The sequence below is a fragment of the Bos javanicus genome, chromosome 5, assembly GCF_032452875.1.
Source record: "Bos javanicus breed banteng chromosome 5, ARS-OSU_banteng_1.0, whole genome shotgun sequence".
Taxonomy (NCBI): Eukaryota; Metazoa; Chordata; class Mammalia; order Artiodactyla; family Bovidae; genus Bos; species Bos javanicus.
The window spans coordinates 10272759-10294703 of record NC_083872.1 but is presented as its reverse complement, the minus strand read 5'-3'; the positions used below and the strand labels follow the sequence as shown (position 1 = coordinate 10294703).

Sequence of the window (21945 nt, the reverse complement as noted above, 5' to 3'; positions counted from 1 at the left end):
CACTTGCATAGTCTTTTCTTTGGTTTACATGGCTGCTTTGCCTGGCTTCTTCAGCTCAAGTACATATCTTAGATGTCAGTTGATTTCAACCAGTAAAGGAGTTTCACTACTCTGCTGTTTTTATTTGCTCTAAAGAAAGCAACTAGGTTTCAAAATTCAAAGCGTAAACACAACAAAATTTCAAGAGACAAAAACGTTAACTTCTTAATGATGAAATTTCAGATGAAGCAGGTACAATAGGCTACATTTTGTGCCCAGTTCCCTCTTCTTTTTAATATTAGAACCTGCAAGTTTTGGCTGGGCATATGGCTGCCAAGCCAAAGACAACATTTCCCAGCTGTCCTTACTTCTAGGAGTGGCCATGTTTCTAAGTTCTGGCCAAAGGGTTAAAAGTAAAAATGTGCATGAAACGTCTAGATCTTGTCCTTAAAAATGCTGGTGGTGGTGGTTTAGTCGCTAAGTCCTGTCCAACTTTTGCAACCCCATGGACCGTAGCCCACCAGGCTCCTCTGTCCATGGGATTTTCCAGGCAGGAATATTGGAATGGGTTCGCCATTTCCTTCTCCAGGTGATCTTCCCGACCCAGGGATTGAACCCAGGTCTCCTGCACCACAGGCAGATTCTTTACTGACTAAGCTATAACAGTTCTTTATTTCCTTTTCTCCTTTCCTAAGGGCTAAAAGATGGACATGGCAGTGGTGAGACAGTTTTTGACAATGAAATTGAGAATAATACCCTAGACGCTGAGAGATGATATAGCCAATAGTATCACTGAGTCAATGGAAAACCCGTGGAACAGACACACACTATGAACCCAAGACCACTTGCCAGCCTGGACTTCATGGGAGAGAAATACAAGCATCCAATTTAATGGAAGCCCCTGATATTCTGCCAATTGAAGCAGCCTAACAATATCCCAACTAATAAATGGAGAATGACTTTTCTGGATCTGCCAGAAATCAGGGCAATGGACTACCTACAGATCCCTCCAAAACAGACCGATAGAACAGAGATAACAATACAGCACTTAGATGAAAAGTAAAACCAAATAGAGAACAGAATGTTGTTAAATATAAAGAAAGGTCAGCACTCAATATTTTGGGCAGAGGGAGTATTCTTTCAAAGCTCCTGCATTAGTTCAAAAATCTCTGAAATTTAGACTATACATACAAATAAAGGTATAACTGTACTTAACTCAAAATTAACAAGCATCCCAAACAATCTCATTTTAATATCTGGAAAATATAATTGCATTCATTATTTTTATAATTATCTTAATCTAGTTAAAGGCAAAGTGATTATGCTGCTGCTGCTACTGCTGCTAAGTCGCTTCAGTCGTATCCGACTCTGTGCGACCCCATAGACGGCAGCCCATCAGGCTCCCCGTCCCTGGGATTCTCCGGGCAAGAACACTGGAATGGGTTGCCATTTCCTTCTCCAATGCATGAAAGTGAAAAGTGAAAGTGAAGCCGCTCAGTTGTGTCTGACTCCTAGTGACCCCAAGGACTGCAGCCTACTAGGCCCCTCCGTCCACTGGGATTTTCCAGGCAGGAGTACTGGAGTGGGGTGCCATCGCCTTCTCTGAGAGTGATTATAAGTAACATAATTTCACACTACCTCAACTTTTCCTCTTTGTTTTCACCTTTGGTAAACTTAAACCTCCTAACAAGCTACCAGGATTTAATTTCAGAGGTTTTATTCAAACAAAAAATTAGTCTGGTCTTTCATAACAATGTTTCCATGTACCATTTATACTTCTTGGAATACTTAAAAAATAAAAGCATATTAAACATTTCCTGAGATACTCTCTAACATTCAAGATAGCTAATCACATACATTTGGTAATTTTTTTTTAATTGAAGTGTAATTGATTTACACTGTTGTGTTAGTTTCTGGTGCATAGCAAAGTGATTCAGTTCTACATATATACACATTCTTTTTCATTTTCTTTTCCTTTATGTTTTATTACAGGATATTGAATACAGTTCCCTGCTCTATTCAGCAGGACTTTGTTCTTTATCTATTTTATATACTGTAGCTTGTATCTCCTAATCCCAGACTCCTAATTTATCCCTCCCCACAGCTTTTCGCCTTTGGTAACGTAAGCTTGTCTTCTGTGATTGTCTGTTTCTATTTCATAAACACGTTCATTTGCATAATATTTTAGGTTTCACATGTAAGTGATAGCATATGGTATTTGTCTTTCTCTTTCTGACTTAGCCTGATATTCTCTAGGTTCATCCATGTTGCTGCAAATGGCATTATTTCCTTCTTTTTGTGACTGAGTAGTATTCCATGGAATATATAGATATGTCACACCTTTTTTCTTAATTTAGTTTGAATCCAAGGACATTTGCTTTACAATATTGTGTTGGTTTTTGCCATACATCAGCATGAATCTGCCATACATATACATGTGTCCCCTTATGCCACATCCTCTTTATCCATTTATCTGTTCATGGACACTTAAATTGTTTCCATATCTTGGCTATTGTTAATAGCGCTGCTATGAATATTGGTGTGCATGTATCTTTTACTTGTTAAATTTGTGAAAAAAATAAAAAGACTTCAATAATGGTAATCTATATTGATGAATATATTATGATGAGTCTCACTGAATTTACTCCCTAGACAACCACCTTTGTCTGGTGTTCTTACCCCAGGAGTGAATGCAGGAGCCTGTAACCTTGGTGTGAAAAATATTATATGTTTATTTTCCCTAATTTTCTGCTTATATTTAGCATTTCTTTCAGTTATACACATAGGCAATACATAAGGCAATGGTCTTAGCAGAATCTGTAACTTTATCATCAATTTCACTCATATCTCATTTTTTCATATTTTCATTATTATTTAGACATTTTTTAGTTGGAATTTCAATATCAAACTCAAAAATTAATAGAATGAATATACAGAAAAGTAGAAGGATATGGTAGACCTGGAAAGCATCATGAACCAATGAAAAATAATTAAGACTTATACAATTTTCATACAACAGTAGGATACAAAGTCTATTCAAGTTCCCATAGACTATAAATTAGGAGACACTGGGACATATCCAGGGACATAAAACAAGCTGCAAAAAGTTTCACGGCCTAAAGGTATTGAAATCATACAAGTATGTTCTCTTATCACTGTGGAATTATGTTAGAAATCAATATCAAAAGCTATTTCAAAATAACCCAAAAATTTTCAGGCTTCCCTAGTGGCTCAGCTGGTAAAGAATTCGCCTGTAGTGCAGGAGATCTGGGTTCGATCCCTGGATTGGGAAGATCCCCTGGAGAAGGGAAAGGCTACCCACTCCAGTATTCTAGCCTAGAGAATTCCATGGACTATTCCATGGGGTTGCAAAGAGTCAGATACGACTGGGCAACTTTCATCACCATCATCATCATTATCATCACATATTTTCAAATGCAACATGACTATTACCCAGTAAGTTTCTAATAGCTCTAGTACAGCTTATGTTTTACATTTCCCACTACATTCCGTCAACTGTTGAGATGGTAAAGTTATAGAATGGTTTTTGCTCTTCTTTTTGGATAAAAGAATTTCATTATAAATGCTAATTATCTCACTTACTTGCAAAGATCATTAACACAGCTGGCAATATACAAATATGGATCAATATATTCATGGCAGCTCAAAAAGGGAAATTGCAACAGGATCTGACACTTGAAGAAGATTGCCTATGCAGAAAAAGATGGTAGTCACTAGAACATACTAAATGATACGCATGTACTCTCATTTTTTTTCCATTGATCTATTTGCAAGATTCTCTGTTCTTATTAGGAAAGAGAGGTATGAAGGCTTATAAATTTAAACAACATTTTCTAACTACTTTCATAATGAGCACCACTTTTATGAAGCTCATTGCATTCATTGTTTTGGAAGTAAACACAAATTTATTCTTCTTGCATTACATTTCTGGAATTTAATAGTGTTTAATTATGTTGTGTTTACACTAAAAATGTTTAGTGTGAAACATACAAATACAATTATACGTGTGCTGTATCCAACATGCCAAATTTTTTCACATCATATTTACCTCAAATGCTGGCATTCCACTGGAGCAAGGATTTGGAAAATCTGAGGGTGTGGGTACACATTTGGTGTCATCTGGAGTTTGCACTGACCAAGTATTTGCAAACACAGCAATGTCTTCTGTATAGTCCTCTATTTCACACAAACACACACACAAAAATATGTGTAATAGGATCACTTTCCACAAACACACAGTTCACCAACATAAAATTTCTGGTCAAAAAGCTAAACTCAGTAACTTTATAATTACCAATGATATTAGACTATAGAATTACTTTAGCATAATATCCATAAAGATACACTGAACAAAGTTTAAGTACCAAATACCAATAATACCATTGGAGTAGAAAAAGAAAACTTCATTGAAGGAACATGGGGGAGGGTTGAAAGTGAGTGGCACCACACGCATACCAGTAAAGTACTAATTAGCCTGTAGTGTATACTGCAAAGAGGAGAAAAGTATGCATACAACTAAAAACATAAGTAAAAGTTTGGTATAAAAATTTTCAAACAGCCCTTTCATTCTAGTTGACATTAGTCGGAACCTTACTAAAATTGTAGCTTCATTTAGGGGGTACCTAGCACCCTCGTGGAGATGTCAGAGGATGGTCATACAGACAATGAAAAACTGGAAAAGACAGCTGGAGAAGAGGAGACTAAGAAGTGAATTCATTTCATGTGAATATGATGAATGGTGTTTCTAAAGATGCTCAGGACAGATTAAGAATCCACATGCCTTCCCAGCATTATTCTGAAGCAAGATGCAGGAGCTAATGTACAGCAGCAATAAGCAGACAGTTGCTGGAGAGCACTCTGGGCCATCTACCCGTCAAAGGACAAGTTCAGGGCCTGACGTGAAAGTGAATTCTGCCCCACATTCAGACAAGGGCAGAATCTGAAACCATGATTCCTTAGCAGATCCAAACAAGATGACATCTTGAAGTTCCACCTAACAGCTAGCCTTCGTGTCTGAGTGTTAGCTTCTCCACCACTGAGATATACACAGCCACAGGTCTACCAGGGAATACAAGTTACTGCACCACGAGAATCAAAGATAGCAAGTCGAATGGTTCACTACTCTCAGTTTCTTCCAGATAGGAAGATGTCTACTTACTACTACCAATTGTTGGAAAGATTGTGGAAGTTTATCCATAAGAAAGCTTTGCTCTGTTAGTATAAAATCTCAAACTTTACTGGGGCCTGAAAGACTTTCTGATCTGGCCTCTGCACTCCCCCAACTCCCTACCTCCTCATCCACTCTATCCCACCCCAACTCTCTTACATCTTCCACTCCTATTCTTGGTCAACCAACTCCAAGCTTTCGGGCTTTATACCATTCTTCACTTACGCTCATTCCCACCCTGCTTCTGCTTTTGCTCTTGCATCTCCTCCTTCAAAATTACTCTTCCCCCCAACTTTCCCTCTGCTGTCTCCCTGACTTCATGTGGAATTCTATTCAGTATGACCTCCTCAGAGAAGCTTTCTCTGGCATGTGATCTAGATCCCCTAAACAAACACTGTTCTATCAGTCCCCTTTCCCCCTTTTTTCACGGCTGCTATTGCTCACAAATATTGTGTTTTAATTTGTCTCTTTATTTATTTTGCCTTCTACTAAATTAAGGGGGAGAGCTTGTCTAAACTATCCTATTGCTGGATCCCTAGTTTACTATCTTGTATAGAGTGGGTGCTCAAAATATATTTTGAGGGAAATAAGGGAACAAATAAATACGAGGAAGTTTGCCATACTTATTAAATAGATTATTAGAATCCTAGATGTTTGATTCACCTCATTCTCTGATATTGTGGAAATGTGTCACACTCAACAAAGTATAGGTTGGATCTAACATACTTAATTTTTAAGAGGGAAAACTAATGTTCATTTTAAATAAATGTATAGTCACATTTCATTTCAAAGCATCATCGTAAGTTTTTCCTTCAAAGGTCTTTTTGAAAATATGTATTTATTTATTTGGCTGCGTTGGCTTTTTGTGCTGCACTCAGGAGCTTCCCTGGTGGCTCAGACGGTAAAGCGTCTGCCTGCAGTGAGGGAGACCCGGGTTCGATCCCTGGGTTGGGAAGATCCCCTGGAGAAGGAAATGGCAACCCACTCCAGTACTCTTGTCTGGAAAATTCCATGGACTGAAGAGCCTGGTAGGCTACAGTTCATGGGGTTGCAAAGAGTCGGACACGACCGAGCGACTTCACGCTCACGTCTGGACCTTCGTTGTGTCACGCAGATCTTTCGTTGCAGTGCACGGACACTCTAGTTGTGATGCACCAGCTTAGTTGCTCAATATGGAGGATCTTAGTTCACCTACTCGGGGTTGAATCTGAATCCCCTGCACTGCACGGTGGATTCTTTTTTTTTTTTTTTTTTTGCAAAGTGGATTCTTAATTGCAGACAACCAGGGAAGTCTCCAGCATATTTTTAAAGGTCTGAAGAATCAAAAATACGTCCTAGGACCAACTTTTTTCCATATTTATACACAAATTTTAATGTAACTAAACAACCTGGGCAATCCTGTAGAGGTCATTTTAATTCCAACTTTTCACCACATATTTAGCTTATTTTTATTATGCCGCATTGCATTACTATGAGACTTTAAATCCAAACCAACTGGTGGTCTTGAAGCCTGCAAAACTAAAATTAAAATGCTTCATATAAAATGTGCTACAAACGAAGTAATTTATTGTCCATATTGGGACACTTGTGAGAGTGAAAGAGAGACACTATTAATTATTATGCTGGAAAAACAAGAGAAAATCAGGGGTTCTATGATGATGTGTAGCTAGCTATAGACATGAATTATGGAATAAGAATCTCAACCTGACAACAAACTTAAATCTTTCTATATCTACAGAAATTCTGAAAAGGCTCATTTCTTTGTGAAATCATGCCTGAAGAATGCATGGGAATGCACAGAGAAATACAATTTTAATCACTGTTAAGAAACGATGAATTCAATCGTATTCAGTCAAACTACCGCTCTGCCTCTACAGATTTATCTAATCAGCAAAGTACAGACTATTTCAAGAAAATACTAGGTATCTTTTATTTTAATTTATTTTTTATTGAAGGATAATTGCTTTACAGAATTTTCTTGTTTTCTGTCAAACCTCAACATGAATCAGCCTTAGGTACACATATGGGAGATGGGAGGAAGGTTCAAAAGGGAGGGAATATATGAATACTGGGCATCTTTAAGCTAAAGATAATACAGCTCAACAATGGACTTCTTCTTGCATTATTACAGTATGGAAGAAAATCAATAGGCAGGTTCTAGTCACATCCTTATAAATTATTGCAAGTTAGTTTTTTAAAAATAATTCTGCTTTACACTACGGCGTGCCAAGTCGCTTCAGTCATATTCAACTCTTTGCGACCCTATGGACTGTGGCCTGCCAGGCTCCTCTGTCCATGAGATTCTCTAGGCAAGGGTACTGGAGTGGGTTGCTGTGTCCTCCTCCAGGGGATCTTCCTGACCCAGGGACTGAATCCTCATCTCCTGTGTCTCCTGCATTGGCAGGCAGGTTCTTTACCACTAGTGCCACTGGGAAGCCTGCTTTACACTATACACTAAATAAAATTGTGAAAAAGCAGAAAGCTCTCTCCAGGCTTCTTCCACATACTTTCCAGGGTCCTTCTTGCCTACTGCCAGCTCAGCCATAATTCAGTCAAGTTTCCTCCTTCTGGTCTTCTCCCACAAATAACCTGCTAACAGTCGTCTACATGCAGCCCAATTATGTCACTGCGAGCAACCATTCCGTGTTCCAGCTTACCAAAGTCTGTCTGATATTTCACTCAAATCCTAATCTGAATCTCTCTGCCTCTAACAAGAGCAGATGCTATTTTCTACCCTAGTTTCTGGACCGTGCTCCCTAAATGTTCCCAGGGAAGTTACCCATAGCAGTCTTCTTTAACTCTTTTCTCAGTAATACTCATAAAGCTTTGATACAGAAGAAAAAGAAATCAACAATTAACATCTAATTGGTTCTGCCTGGGTCCAAAACCCTACTTCCTAATACAGTCTCAACATGCCAACTTTGTGAACTCTCTCATTTCTAAATACCCAACTGGATGCAAAACACCATTTCAGGATGATCTCTATGCTGCATATTTGCATTGTGCTCACTTTGAAACACTTTCATTTACATTTTCTCACTAGATCCTCACAATCTGGGAAGGCCTCAGGGTTATTATTATTATCTCCATTTTTTATGTAAGAAAACTGACTCCTTGAAGCCCTGCTCTTTAGCTACTAGTAAACTAACACTGATGAAGCAGTAACCATACAGGGAAAATGTTAGCATCTTAACAATGGCCTCTAAAAGCAATGTCTTCAATCAAACATTTTCCTGTTAGCTCCATTATAGGCTTATTGAGAGCACTTGGAGATGACTATAAATTAGCCAGTAATTAACAGTAATTAATAATAACAGTAAATAATTAACATAATAATTAACAGTAAATAACAGTAATTAACAATTTGCCAAGCCAGGCACTGTATTAAGTATTTTACACAGATTATCTCATTTAAACCTTGCAACTCTATGAAGTATACACTACTAGTATACCATTAAACTTAGAAAGTTTAATAAGTGGCAAAGCAGAATTTGATTCCAGAACTCACACTCTAAGTAGGACTTTCATCCCCTTAAAACACAACATATGGGCAACTCTTCTTATTAATTTTATAATGTAAAACAAAAAGTATTATATAGCAGTTTACAGATTGAATTCAATATCTCTCATGTTTATCTAGGCATAGCTTTGGGAGTGAGTTGGAGCTATAGCTCAATTCTGATAGCACCATTTACAAGCTATGTTACATCAGGCACATCCCCTTGTGTCCTCATTGTAAAATTAAGAAAATACCACCCACCTTACATGGCTCAGCTGGTAAAGAATCCACCTGCAATGCAGGAGACCTGGGTTCCATCCCTGGGTTGGGAAGATCCCCTGGAGATGGGAAAGGCTACCCACTCCAGTATTCTGGCCTGGAGAAGTCCATGGACTGTATAGTCCATGGAGTTGCAGAGTCAGACATGACTGAGCTACTTTCACTTTCATGAATGATGTTGTAAGAGTTGGGAATAACATAGCTATGTAATCATATTGTTATTGTTGTTTAGTCACTAAATCATGTCCAATTTTTTCTGACCGCATGGACTGTAGCCTGTCAGGCTCCTATGTCCAAGGGATTTCCCAGGCAGGAATATTGGAGTGGGATATCATTTCCTTCTCCAGGGGATCTTCCTGATCCAGGGATCAAACTCACATCTTCTGCTTAGCAGGTAGATTCTTTACCACTGAGCCATCTGAGAAGCCCATGTACTCATATTAACTATTACTATAAATAGTATGAATCTATGTTATTATTATTAAGAATACTGTGAGTTCCAAATTATTTTAATCCCTATTTTACAGCTGGAGAAACTGAGTATCAGAGAGATTAATTGAGATGCCTCAAGTTATAAAACTTGTAAGACTTAGAACAACATTCAAAGCCAGGTCTGCTGGCACTAAGCACAGTATTCTTTTTTATTAGACATTTATATGTGGCTGCAAATCATGAGTGAGTCCTGTAATTCTCTTGTCTTGTTGCCACTGCACACTAGTACCCATACTAAAACAGAACCTATTTTTAATAGCTCACCAAGATTCGTTTCATGACTTAGAATGAAGTTGTGTGAACGACGTGTACATCATCATACATGATAAAAAAATCTTTCCAAGTTATTTTTCTACTTTTATAAATTCTGCTTACATTTTATTATATTACAGAACTATTGTGTGGCAGTCATTTAATTTATTCCTATCCAGACTAGAAGCAAAACATGCTTTGTCCAAAAGTAGACAAGTTTGCCCCAAATGGGTTTGAATCACTAAAATATAAGCCCCAAGAAGGGAGGAGTTTTTGCTTTGTTCCCTGACATATCCTAAGCTCCTACAACAGTGCCAGACACAAAGTAAATGCTCAGTTAGTATTTGTTACATGAGTAAGACCTGACTTGTATTAATTTAACAAATGTAAATCAGCTTATGGATTTCAAGAATGACACAAAAACATTTTCCTGTTCAAATGTCACTTAAAATCATGTAAGCAGGCAAGTAATAGCTACCATTTTTTACCCAACCTAGAACAAGTTTTGTACCCTTCTGGGGATATAAACAGTGATAGGTGCAGAAAGGCCGCAGAGGTACCCACCATTTCTTCTCCTCCCCGGCTCACCTTGCTGAATGATGAAATCATCAGATTGAATGCCATTGTAGTTTGCACACAGGCCACATGATTTCCCTTTATGCTCCTCAGACAACTTCAAGTAAACTCCAGATATTCCATCCCAAGCCAGTGAAAATCCAAAGGTTGTTTTCACCAGAATATAGTCAGCTAGTTTCTCAATGAAAACCTGTCCAATTGTCTGAGGCAATGTTAAACTTGAAAAACAGAACACAGGCAATCTAAGAATTATGATGAAACATCAATTACAGATGATCTATTTCTTCCTTGAAGTGACTGAGAAATAAAAGATAATTATTATTCAAAATTGTTGAATAAACCATGCAATTAGATTTCCCAAGGAACCACCCTATAGAAAATCTCAACATTTTTGAAATTTTAATATTGAAATAAATGCAGGAAAAATTATATCTATTTCTGCATACTTATTTAGATTTTATACTTCCAGAGAGTTTAAGATAATCTAAAAATGCTGCTCAACAATTTTGAAGTAAGAATGAACAATGCTCAAAGTATGTAAACACATTGCTTGAGTGTGATGTTGTTTAATTTTGTTTTAATATTGGCTATAAGGAATTAAGAGCTCCTATACCCAAAATATCACTTTGATACAAATCATCATTTTCCCACAAAAAAAGTCTAGGCATGATTAATTATGATTTACAGCTTTAATGCTGCAAAGTATATCTTTAAGAATAAAGATACTTTCCATGCAGTATTGCATAGGGATTATATTCATAATTTTTAAGTTGCATACAATTTGATCTATTTAAGCAAGGGTCACACGAATAGTTAAACTCCTGATCCAATGTCTAGTCTTTCCATTTTTCACAAACACATACACATACAAGAGAACCGAGAGACATAAGAGAACTGAAGGAAACAGTTAGGCATTGTAAAAGCACAGTAAGTCACCTAGAATGCTTTTCAAAGAACACTGTCCTCCTTCCATCAGAAAGTATTACAGGAAAGAGCAGGTGTTAGTAATTAAGCAAATGAGGGGAAAAAATCATTTTTACTAAAATAGCCACGCTAACTGAAAATTACAAACAATAATGTGAGTAAGATGAGAGGTGAGTAGGTATGCTCAAATATTTCTCTCAAAAATTTTAAATTATTGAGTTCCTCTCCAGGAAGTGAACATGGCTTCATGAAATAAAAACTATAAAATTAAGAATACTCGTTAAAGGGATAGGCGTCTATGGGGTCACACAGAGTCAGACACGACTGAAGCTACTTAGCAGCAGCAGTATCAGTCCCCAAAGAAACGATTCAAATGTCTGTAATCATTTGCACAAGTATGTTTGTAGATAATTATCTAGTCATAAGATTTCATTTTAAGAATAAGAAAATAACTAAAATTTACATTGAAGAATAAATAAGAAGACTTTCCTGTCATAATCTATACTTACTAAAATTAAAAACACAAGAAATTCATTTTAAATTGAAGGTAAAAGTTAGTATGAATAATATTTTTGAAGTTTGCAAGTTTACAAAAGCTATACTTGAGAAAAATGAGTCATATTTTATAAAGATATTCCTTTGCCATGGGATGCTCACTGCAGGGAGGTATAGTTCTGCTGTGCGTATTCCTTGGTTTAGTCATTTGTCACGTGATCTCTTTCACAGTAAATTTGATTAAGTACACAATTTTTGAAAACAAAATAAAAGATGCTAGTAGAGATGAGTGGTGATTCTAAAGATTTGATAATCTCCCATAAATTTAAGAAAAACCCCTTGTGACCCAGGCAGGAGACAGTAACAATGCAAACTAAAATGAATGCACAGATTCATTCTGAAAATTATCCACAGGTGCACATGTACCAAAACCCTTCGTTTCACAGGGGAGGCAACTGAAATCGAGAAAGGTAAAAGATGAGGTGCAGAGTCTTACACATTTCATTTCATTTTGGTAAACATTTCTCTAGCACCTGCTATGAGATAGGCCCTAGGCCAAGAAGAGCATTATTATAAGCATTTAGCTGAATAATAAGGAAACCATCTTCTTCTTACTATACAAATGGAAATCTTCAAAGAAATATTTTCTCTGAGTTAAAATGTAAATGTGATCTCCTAGATTTAACAAAGGATTAGTATTCTTGAAAATCTAATCGAATGACACTTTTGTTTTATAAAACTATAATTTTAAGTGCCCACTATGCTACCCCAAATTCCATATAAAAATCCTAAACCACTATTTAAATTCAGCTCTAAGAAATATATATGTAAATATATATCTTCCCATTCAAATGGATAAGCTTTCTTTTATAAGAAATTGAAAAGTACAGAACCCAGTTGATCAAGAAAATAAGCCCAGGAGGGGCTGCTTGGGGTTGTTCGCCTGTGACAAACCCTGGGTCAGAGCCTGCCTCCCCTGGTGCTTCCTCTAAAGCCTTTCTGCTGCCACCTGCTGCCTCTTGAGGACTCTAAATTGAGAAAGCAAGCTCATAGGTTGGTACAGCTATTATACCAGAAAGAATTCCCATGGTTCAAACACTTGCTGGTGAATTCTGAATGATGGATAGAATTGTTCTATCACATAATTTACTTTTCTTGACAAAATAATGTCAGCCAAACAGAAAAAAAAAAATACATGCCCTCATAAAATATGCCTTATTAGAGGAAAACAGTTAATAAAATTTATGACAAAATGTAACTAAAATATATACTATGTTTGATGACATGGAGAAATATTAAGCAGAGAAAAGAGAGTGTGTCAAGGGTTGAGAGGCAACTTAAAATTGGGTATTTCTATACTTATTAAGCTTGGAAGATAGATTATTACACTGTACTTCTACTTTAAAATGTACAAAACCTTCTATCAAATAAATTAACATCCATTTCCCCAAAAGTTTCAATTCTAGAAGTGGGTCCCTCTCTTATCTATTCAAGACCAGTTATTTATTGACCCTAACTCTAACCAAAAATCCTGACACCTAAACTTCATTTACACAATTTGGAAAGGATTTTCAGAGGTTTAGTTTTATTTTGATTGTCTGTTTAAAAAAAGAAGAAGAAAAAATTTATGAAAGATGGCAAAAAATAATTTAAGTGTTGAACTATGAGGATTTCTCCTTAATCTCTCTTACAAGTAGATGTAACAATCTTATTTCTACCAATGTAAGTGTATGTGTATCCTGCACAGACGTTAGGGAGGCTAAACTTAAGATTTCTTGTTACCTGGCTGGCTTTGGAGCTACTGAAATGTTGATGTCTGTATGCTCTAACTCAGGGTTTCCCTGGTGGCTCAGTGGTAAAGATGCCACCGGCTACTGAAGGTGACATGGGTTCAACCCCTGGTCAGGAAGATCCCCAGAGAGGGAAATGGCAATCTACTCCAGTACTCTTGCCTGGGAAATTCCATGCATGGAGCACCCTGGTAGGCTATAGTCCATGGGGTCGCAAAAGACATGACTTAGCAACTAAAGGACAACAGCAAATGCTATAACTTAAAGGTTGCTGTTGTGTTCGACTCTTTGCGACCCATGGACCAGAGCCCACCATAGTCCTCTGTCCATGGAATTCTCCAAGCAAGAATACTGGAGTGGGTAGCAGTTCCCTTCTCCAGGAGACCTTCCCAACCCAGGGGTCGAGTCTGTGTTTCATATGTGTCCCGCATTGGCAGGAGAGTTCTTTACCACCAGCACTGCCTGGGAAGCCCAACTCAAAGGTTACTGTTGGAGAAACCCTCTCTTCCTGCTCTCCACATTCAGTTCCAGAGTGAGATAGTTAGAAATTCTGTTAATCTGTGATGATTTCACTGTATCATTTATCATATCTTACCTGATTCCATTCTTTTTTATTTCATGCCCATAAATTCGAATTTCTTCTTGGTCTGAAAAGAACAAGCTGATCGAGCGATAACAATAATACACGGAACCAAGGCATTTAGGGCTATTATGAACCTTAAAGGGAGAAAAAAAGAGAAAGCACAGAAACCAACGACAACACATATACATGCTTTCATTTGCGTTATTAAGTCCACAATGCATGTCTACAGTGTTATGGCATTAGTTCCATAACCCTTTACAAAATTATGACTACATTTAGGATTTCCAAGAGAAAAAAAGATACTGACCTCAGAAATCGGACAACAGAATTAGCGTCATAAAGTACAAGCGTAACTTATGTAAATGAGCTGAATCTTTACATGCAGGATGTAATATTCTAAAACTAAGTGGTATGTACCGGAAAAAAAAAAATAGTTCTGATAGGAAGATAGTAGGGCACCACCAAGAAACACATTTGTAATTTTCTTGTCCATAATTTTTACCTGTTCATGAAACAGAAAATCATGAAATAGAGTTTCAAATGAAGTTCTACATAGAGTAATGTTTAAAGGTTGCAAAAGTAACTAAAACTCTCTAAAAATAAAATTGTGTGGGCACTTTAGGAAAGAGCAATTATCAAAAATTTGATGAGAAAGTTAGTTTACTAGTAAAAAAAAAATCTCTTTAAGTAAGGAAGAAAAGAGAGGAGGAGAGGAAGAAAGGAGATGAGGAATATTAGATTCTCTTACTCCATCACCAACATAAACCTCTAAAGGTCCAAATAATGACACCAGAAAATAACTGAAAAAAATATAGATAACTACAGACAGATACTATAGTAATATAGCTACTACTGTACCATCTATAGCTACTACTACAGATAGGAAAGAACTTTCAAAGCTTAAAAGTGATAAGGAAAATCACCAATGATAATATGAAATTTTAATATTGCAAGAATGTAATATATATTAATTTAGTGATTAATAGGCAAATTTTACCGATCACTTGTGTACTGAGGACTGTTCTAGATTCTGGAAAATGTATTAGTCAAACAAAATAGACAAAAATACCTGTCCTCATGAAATGAATTTCATTAGAGGAAAACAGTTAATAAAAAATAAAATTACATGTAACTGAAATATATCCTGGGCTAAATGACGTGGAGAAATATTAAATGGAGGAAAGAGACAAAGAGCGTGTCTATCAAGGGTTGTTGGCAGTGGGGGTAGGGGGAGTTTAGGTTGAATGGCCAACAAAAGCTTCACTGAGAAGAGGAAATTCTAGTAGTAAAGATGAAGGAGATATAGGAGCAAGCCATATGGATATTTAGACCATTCTAGGCAAAAGGAATAGCAAAGGCAAAAGTCTAAAGCAGAAGTATAACAAAAATGTTCTCAGTATCCAGGAATCCAGACACAGGACTTCAGGCAGGATAATGGAAGATTTTCCTTAAAGAAACAAAATGGAAAAAGATGTACAGATACTAATGAAGTGAAAGTAAAAGTTGCTCAGTCATGTCTGACTCTTTGCGACCCCATGGACTGTACAGGCTCCTCTGTCCATGGAATTCTCCAGGTAAGAATCCTGGAGTGGGTAGCCATTTCCTTCTCTAGGGGATCTTCCCAACCCAGGGATTGAACCTGGGTTTCCTGATTGCAGGCAGATTGTTTACCATCGAAGCCACATGGGAAGCCCCACAGATACCAATATCTGAGGCTTATTTAATGAAACTAGAGGTTCCCTGCTCAATCTCCCACTAGGCAAGAAAGTCCCCATCCACATATTCAGAGCTTCTAACCAACTTTTAGAACTTAATACTCAAATGTGAATAAACATTCATGGATCATTTGATGAAAGCCTTCAACATGAAAGGCGGATGCCAAATAAACCAAAATAAGGAGACTAAAGGAGTCAAAAACAATTCAGAAAAATAAACTTCCAAAAATCCATAATTGGTATCTTCAGGGAGAAAAGTGAGAAAATGCCATTTATGAAACAAACAAAAAAAATGATGCTAAAAGTGAAATTCAAGGAATAAAAATAAGTGATTAGATACTGATAATATAGGAAAAACTTATAATTGAAATATAACTATGGAAAATAAATATCTAATAATTGGAAAGAAATATCAAAACAAAAAAGCAAAAAAATGGAAAAGAGAAATGAATCAGTGAGAAAATTAAGGAATCAGTCACTCAGAACAGGAGCTCCAATATCTCAGCTACAAAATTACTAAAAGACAGGAAATTAAGAAATAAATCTTACTCCCAAACTGAATTGTTTGAAATGCTAGAAAGGGCTCATCACGTACCCAGCACAATGTATGAAAAAAAGAGCAACTCACATGACATCTCAGAATGTTGGGGATACAGAGAAGAACTAAAAATTTCTGTAAAGAGAGGGTACATTTTAAAAGATCATACACAAAATGATCAGAAATCAGAAGGAATTGAATTTTTAAATTCTGAAAGTGATTTGCAAGACTTCAAAAACTTCTCTCCTATGCACTTTGAGATGTGAGTAACCACTAGTCAAATCCATCACTTGCCTTCACTAATCAAGGCCATCTTAATTGTTGCTACAAAAGATAGGCACGTACTCCAAGGAGCAGGTAGTCTAAACATAAGATGTCTGCCCAAGTTTTTTCCAGGAACTTGAAGTCAGGGGTGTCTAGTTTGAGTTAAACTGGTTAAGACTGGAAAGGATTCCTGCCCCTTCAAGTGTCCACACACAAGTGTCCCTCTCCAGAAAGCACTACAAACAAGCACTGTCCCCGTGAGCAGAGCATCCAATAAGCTTTTCAGAGCCTATGTCTCAATTATAAACAAAAATTCAAGAACTGCTAGACATTTCACAGGACCTAAGAAACAAAGGTGGCTCTAGGGGTAATCTGCCTGTCAATGCAGAAGATGTAACAGGTTGGGGGTTCTATTCCCGGGTCAGGAAGATTCCCGGGTGTAGGAAATGGCAACCTGCTCCACTATTCTTGCCTGGAAAATTCCATGGACAGAGGAGCCTGGTAGGCTACAGTCCATTGAGCCGCAGAGAGTCAAACATGCCTGAGTGACTAAGCACAAGAAACAAGGAATCCAATACAGGAGAGAGAAGAATGAAACTCACCAGGAAAATGTGAAAAGAAATTCCAAATGCTAGGTGTACAGTAGGTTCAAAAGCAACCAGTCCCAACTGGCACAGGAGAATGAAAAACTGAGACAGGGATAACTCATGGGAAGGAAAGAGAAACCAAAACAGCCTGATTTATCTGACCATATTGAGAAGAGTTAGAGGAAAAAAATGATTAAAGTATAGAAAATGCAGTTAAAAAAAAAAGAGAGATAACTTAATTCCATAAAATTGTACAAAGAGATATGAAACCACAATAACATTAGGCTCGGCTCTCAACAATACTTATATAGCTATTGTTCATATATGTAAAATATGTAAATGACAATAATATAAAAACCACATATGATGTAACCAATAACAGTGATAGAATTCCATTAACAAGAGGGAAGGAAAGTGTGAGTGTGAGTGTGTATGTGTGTGTGTGTATAGTAGAGGCAGGAAGGATAATGTGACAGATGACTTCCCATTTTGCACACTAAAAAGTGAAGAAATAAGTCCTAACTTTGAAAAATAAAGAAATAATAGCACATTTTAATGTGTTAGGTAAAAACAAGAAGAAATAGCTAAAAAAATGAAGTAATTGCCTTTGGAGAGTCAGATTTTAGCTGGGGTCAAGGAGTGAAGGAAAGAGGGGCTATTTCTACCTTCATGTATCTTGATGCAATCTTTTAAACTAAATATATTATTTTCATAAAAATAAAATTGAATTTAAAGAAAAAGAGTCAAAAATATAAAAGTATATGGGCATAAAGATATTTATAAATACATGTCTTTTAAAATACTGAAATATTTTAAAATCTAAATGTCTAAAACAGAATATAATTAAATAATTTCATTACTCCATAGTTGGAACAAGTACAGCTAACAAAATTTGTGTTTGTCAAAAACATTTGACGTGGAAAATAGTTCTTAGTTCTTAGGTGAAATTGTGGGGAAGAAAATTATACATAGTAAAGTTTCAACTTTATAAGTGTGTATAAAGTCCAGAGGAAAAATTTAGAGGGAAATATATGAAGCCATTAGCACTAGTAAGTCTTGACTGATAATTCTAATAGTATTTTTAGACTTCTTTGAAGTTTTCCAATTTTCTACAAAAGAGGTGAACAACTTGACAATCAGAGAAAAGATGACATTTAAAATAAATGGATTTGTTGATGTGAAAACAAATTCCACCAACCAAACAGAGCCAAGTAGAAACAATATCTATTAACTCTGAAAGCACAGCTGAGCTTTGTGTGTTATTCTCTCTCAATTATCTAGTTGATACCTTAGTCCTCAAAAGGGCCACTGGACAAGAACATTTCAATGTGAGTCAGAAGGTGTTTGAGTGATAAACTCAGTAACTCCTTCCCAGAGCGGAGGAGTAAAGGACAACAGCGAACTGAGAACAGGAGCCCTGTATGAACTAAAAACGCATATCACTAACTCCCCTATCTAAAGAGACCTCCAATTTTTCATCCTTATGTCCCATAAGTTAACTTTCAATAGACTTCATTTTCTTTTGAGGTCATAGGGATTTGTTACTGTTAAAAAGCATCAGGACTGAATTTTTAATATTTCCCTCGTCTAAGAGAGGAGGAGATTCAGGCAACTCCAACACGTCAGAGAGATTCAAAAAGAGCTTCAAACACATGATGGTTATGGAGGGTTTTAGATTTAGAACAGGACAGCACTCCAGTTTTCTGGTTTTGCTGAGATATCAGAAAATTCAGAGGAAAACGCAGGCAGGGAAAAAGGTCCCTTCCTGACTTCCTTACAACAGCCAGAGGCACTCTGAAGCTTACATTTTGAGATGTTTCTCCTATGAATTCTTCTGAAGCAAGAATGCTGCAACTAAGAACTAACTCTGAGTTCAGTCATATAGTATAATCTACCTAGAAATTAGCTACCTATCCCCATATCCTCTAGCTTGTGTTTATGTAATTCATACACTCCATTTCATAAACTCCAGTCCCCAGTTCACAGTGAGATATGTCTTTTAAGGAAATCCAGATGACCATCACACTGGAAATGTCAAGAAGGAAGCATATACGAGTAACAAGATTGATGCCTAAAGCTACCCTCTCTTTTTGAATTGATCAAATAAAAACTGAAAAATGAGTATATCAACTGGAGTTGTTATTACGATATCCATGATACAGACATTCCTGCATTGCCTACATGTCCCTACCTTATGGATCCAAACCAGTCTTCTCCCAATCCTAGGGCCCATCTTCATAGAAACATGCTCAAAATAGTTACAAATTTGGCCCTTCCCATTCAGAATCAGCCCCCTCCTTCCCTAATAAGAGAGCTAAGTATTCATGCTATGATTACTATATATTTTTCATCATCTGTCTAGTACTTTAAAAATACAGACTTGGCCATAAATAATTAAGTTAATTATGTCGTAGGATCACCTACCCACACAGTATACTGAGGCTCCAAATTACCACAGTCCTTTGCAAAAATGTAAGAACAGTTTCCTGGGAAATAATAGTAGATGCCATCAAAAGTTTCAAAGTGGTATTGCCCCCAGGTTTTGCAAATCCCATCTCTGCCATTGCCCATGTTTGGCACTGAAAAGAAAGAGGATAATATTTAGTAGAATAAAACCAATGATACCTGTTTCTTACAAAGTTCAGTCATGGTTGCTGCTGCTGCTGCCAAGTCGCTTCAGTCGTGTCCGACTCTGTGCGACCCCATAGACAGCAGCCCACCAGGCTCCTCCGTCCCTGGGATTCTCCAGGCAAGAACACTGGAGTGGGTTGCCATTTCCTTCTCCAATGCATGAAAATGAAAAGTGAAATTGAAGTTGCTCAGTTGTGTCCGACTCTTAGCGACCCCATGGACTGCAGCCTACCAGGCTCCTCCGTCCATGGGATTCTCCAGGCAAGAGTACTAGAGAGGGGTGCCATTGCCTTCTCCATCAGTCATGGTAGGTGATTCTAATTTTCATTAAAATAAATGTTTACTTCTTTGGTGGACAATATCACAGGAAAAAATACCTAACATAAAGCTCTCAAAACTATCAAATTCCCCTGAAGAAAAACATGGTCTTCAAGTTGAAGAAAGAATTTATGTTAAAAACTTCCTTAACTTTTGCTTTCAAACAAAGACTTTGGAGGTGAGAAAGAGAGGGAAGAATGATACAGTAAAAGAAGGTGATAGTGATAAAGCAAATATAATGGCTCTAAAAAAGAGAAATGTCACCACAAAGTATCCTAAAAATTAACACTGGCAGCTTTAGAATGTTCTGGTCTCTGCAATTCTTTGAAAATAACTTAGGATCCACAGAGAAAACTAATCATTGGCCAAAAAGTCATGTTTATAAATCTGGGACCTGGGAATGAGGAGCATTAGTCACCCAAAGCATACTGGAATTCATGACCTCAAACTGGTCACATTGTAAGCAGTGTCTGTCTTAAAGCATGCAACTTCATCTCCTGTGCCTTCATGTCTATCTCCCTTTACACCTTTGTGGATGGCCCATTTTTATTTTCACTACCCTTCTTTCTAGATTAATATGGGAATCAGTGACATTTACTGAGCATTCATTGATTAAGACATTAGAGTATGTTAATATACTTTATAGGTAGCATAGAGAGAAGGCACAATCGTATCTTTTCTTTTTGTAATTTATGTAAATGTATTAGCTTTCGCCAACTTAGACCTGTTCAGGAAAAAATACAGAGCTAGCTATTCATTATTCAGGCAGTCTTTTCTGGTAGTATGCCTTATGTCTGTTGCATATTTTCATAAAATCTTGCACTTTATAGCACATCATAAATGTAATTACTGTTATCTTATATCCTGGTCCTGTCCTCTAGACTGTAATCTCCATCAGGGCAGAAACATGTCTATATTATTCACTTTTCCCAGTGTCCAGCCTGGGATCTAGTAGATGCTCAGTAAATATTCATTAAACAAATGGATTTTATTATTTATTATTGATATAGGCTCCTATATTAGATACTGTGGATAAAAAAAAATGTTTAAGAACCCTCTGCTTTGAAGAGTTCTCAATACTATTTCTCTCTTAAAAAAAGTGTAAGTGTTAGTTGCTCAGTCATATCTGACTCTTTGTGACCCTATGGACTGCAGCCCATCAGGCTCCTCTGTCCATAGCATTCTCCAGGCAAGAATATCAGAGTGAGTAGCCATTCCCTTCTCCAGGGGATCTTCCTGACCCAGGAATCGAACCTGGGTCTCTGGAATTGCAGGCAGATTGTTTATTGTCTGAGCTGCCAGAGAAGCCCATGTACAGAATATGCCATTAATTCAAAGTCAGAAAAGAAAGAGTGGCTTCAAATAAAAAATCTAATTTATAAAGCAAAAGAAAGATGAATGGAAACCTGGTTTTAATGGGGCAATACAATTTAAAATGGAAAAAAACACTTGAATCACATTTTTTAAAAGTACTTTAGGAATAAACCTGACTAAGGAAGTTTAAGACTCATACCCTGAGAACTATAAGATATTGATATAGGAAATTGAAGACGATTTAAAGAAATGGAAAAGTATCCCATGCTCTGGGGTTAGAAGAATTAATATTGTTAAAATAGCCATACTACCCAAAGTGAAATACCAATTTAATGCAATCCCTATCAAATTACCCATGACATTTTTCACAGAACTAGAACAAATAATCCTAAAATTTATATGAACCATAAAAGTCCAGGATTGACAAACCAATCCTGAGGAAAAATAACGAAGCAGGAAGCCTAACCCTCCCAGACTTGAAACAATAGCACAAAGCTACAGTAATCAAATCAGTGTGGTGC

The 21945-nt window shown here is 36.8% G+C and overlaps 1 protein-coding gene across 1 annotated transcript in view; it reads right to left on the bottom strand.

The window, feature by feature from the left end:
* OTOGL (otogelin like) overlaps positions 1-21945 on the bottom strand; it is a 183013-nt gene that overhangs the window by 146152 nt on the left and 14916 nt on the right. The window contains exons 6-10 of the mRNA XM_061415623.1: positions 19586-19740; positions 14070-14191; positions 10278-10483; positions 4049-4176; positions 3583-3689 (exon numbers count right to left, since the gene is read on the bottom strand). Of these exons, the coding sequence (XP_061271607.1) occupies positions 3583-3689; positions 4049-4176; positions 10278-10483; positions 14070-14191; positions 19586-19740 (718 nt within the window). The remainder of the gene's footprint in view (positions 1-3582; positions 3690-4048; positions 4177-10277; positions 10484-14069; positions 14192-19585; positions 19741-21945) is intronic.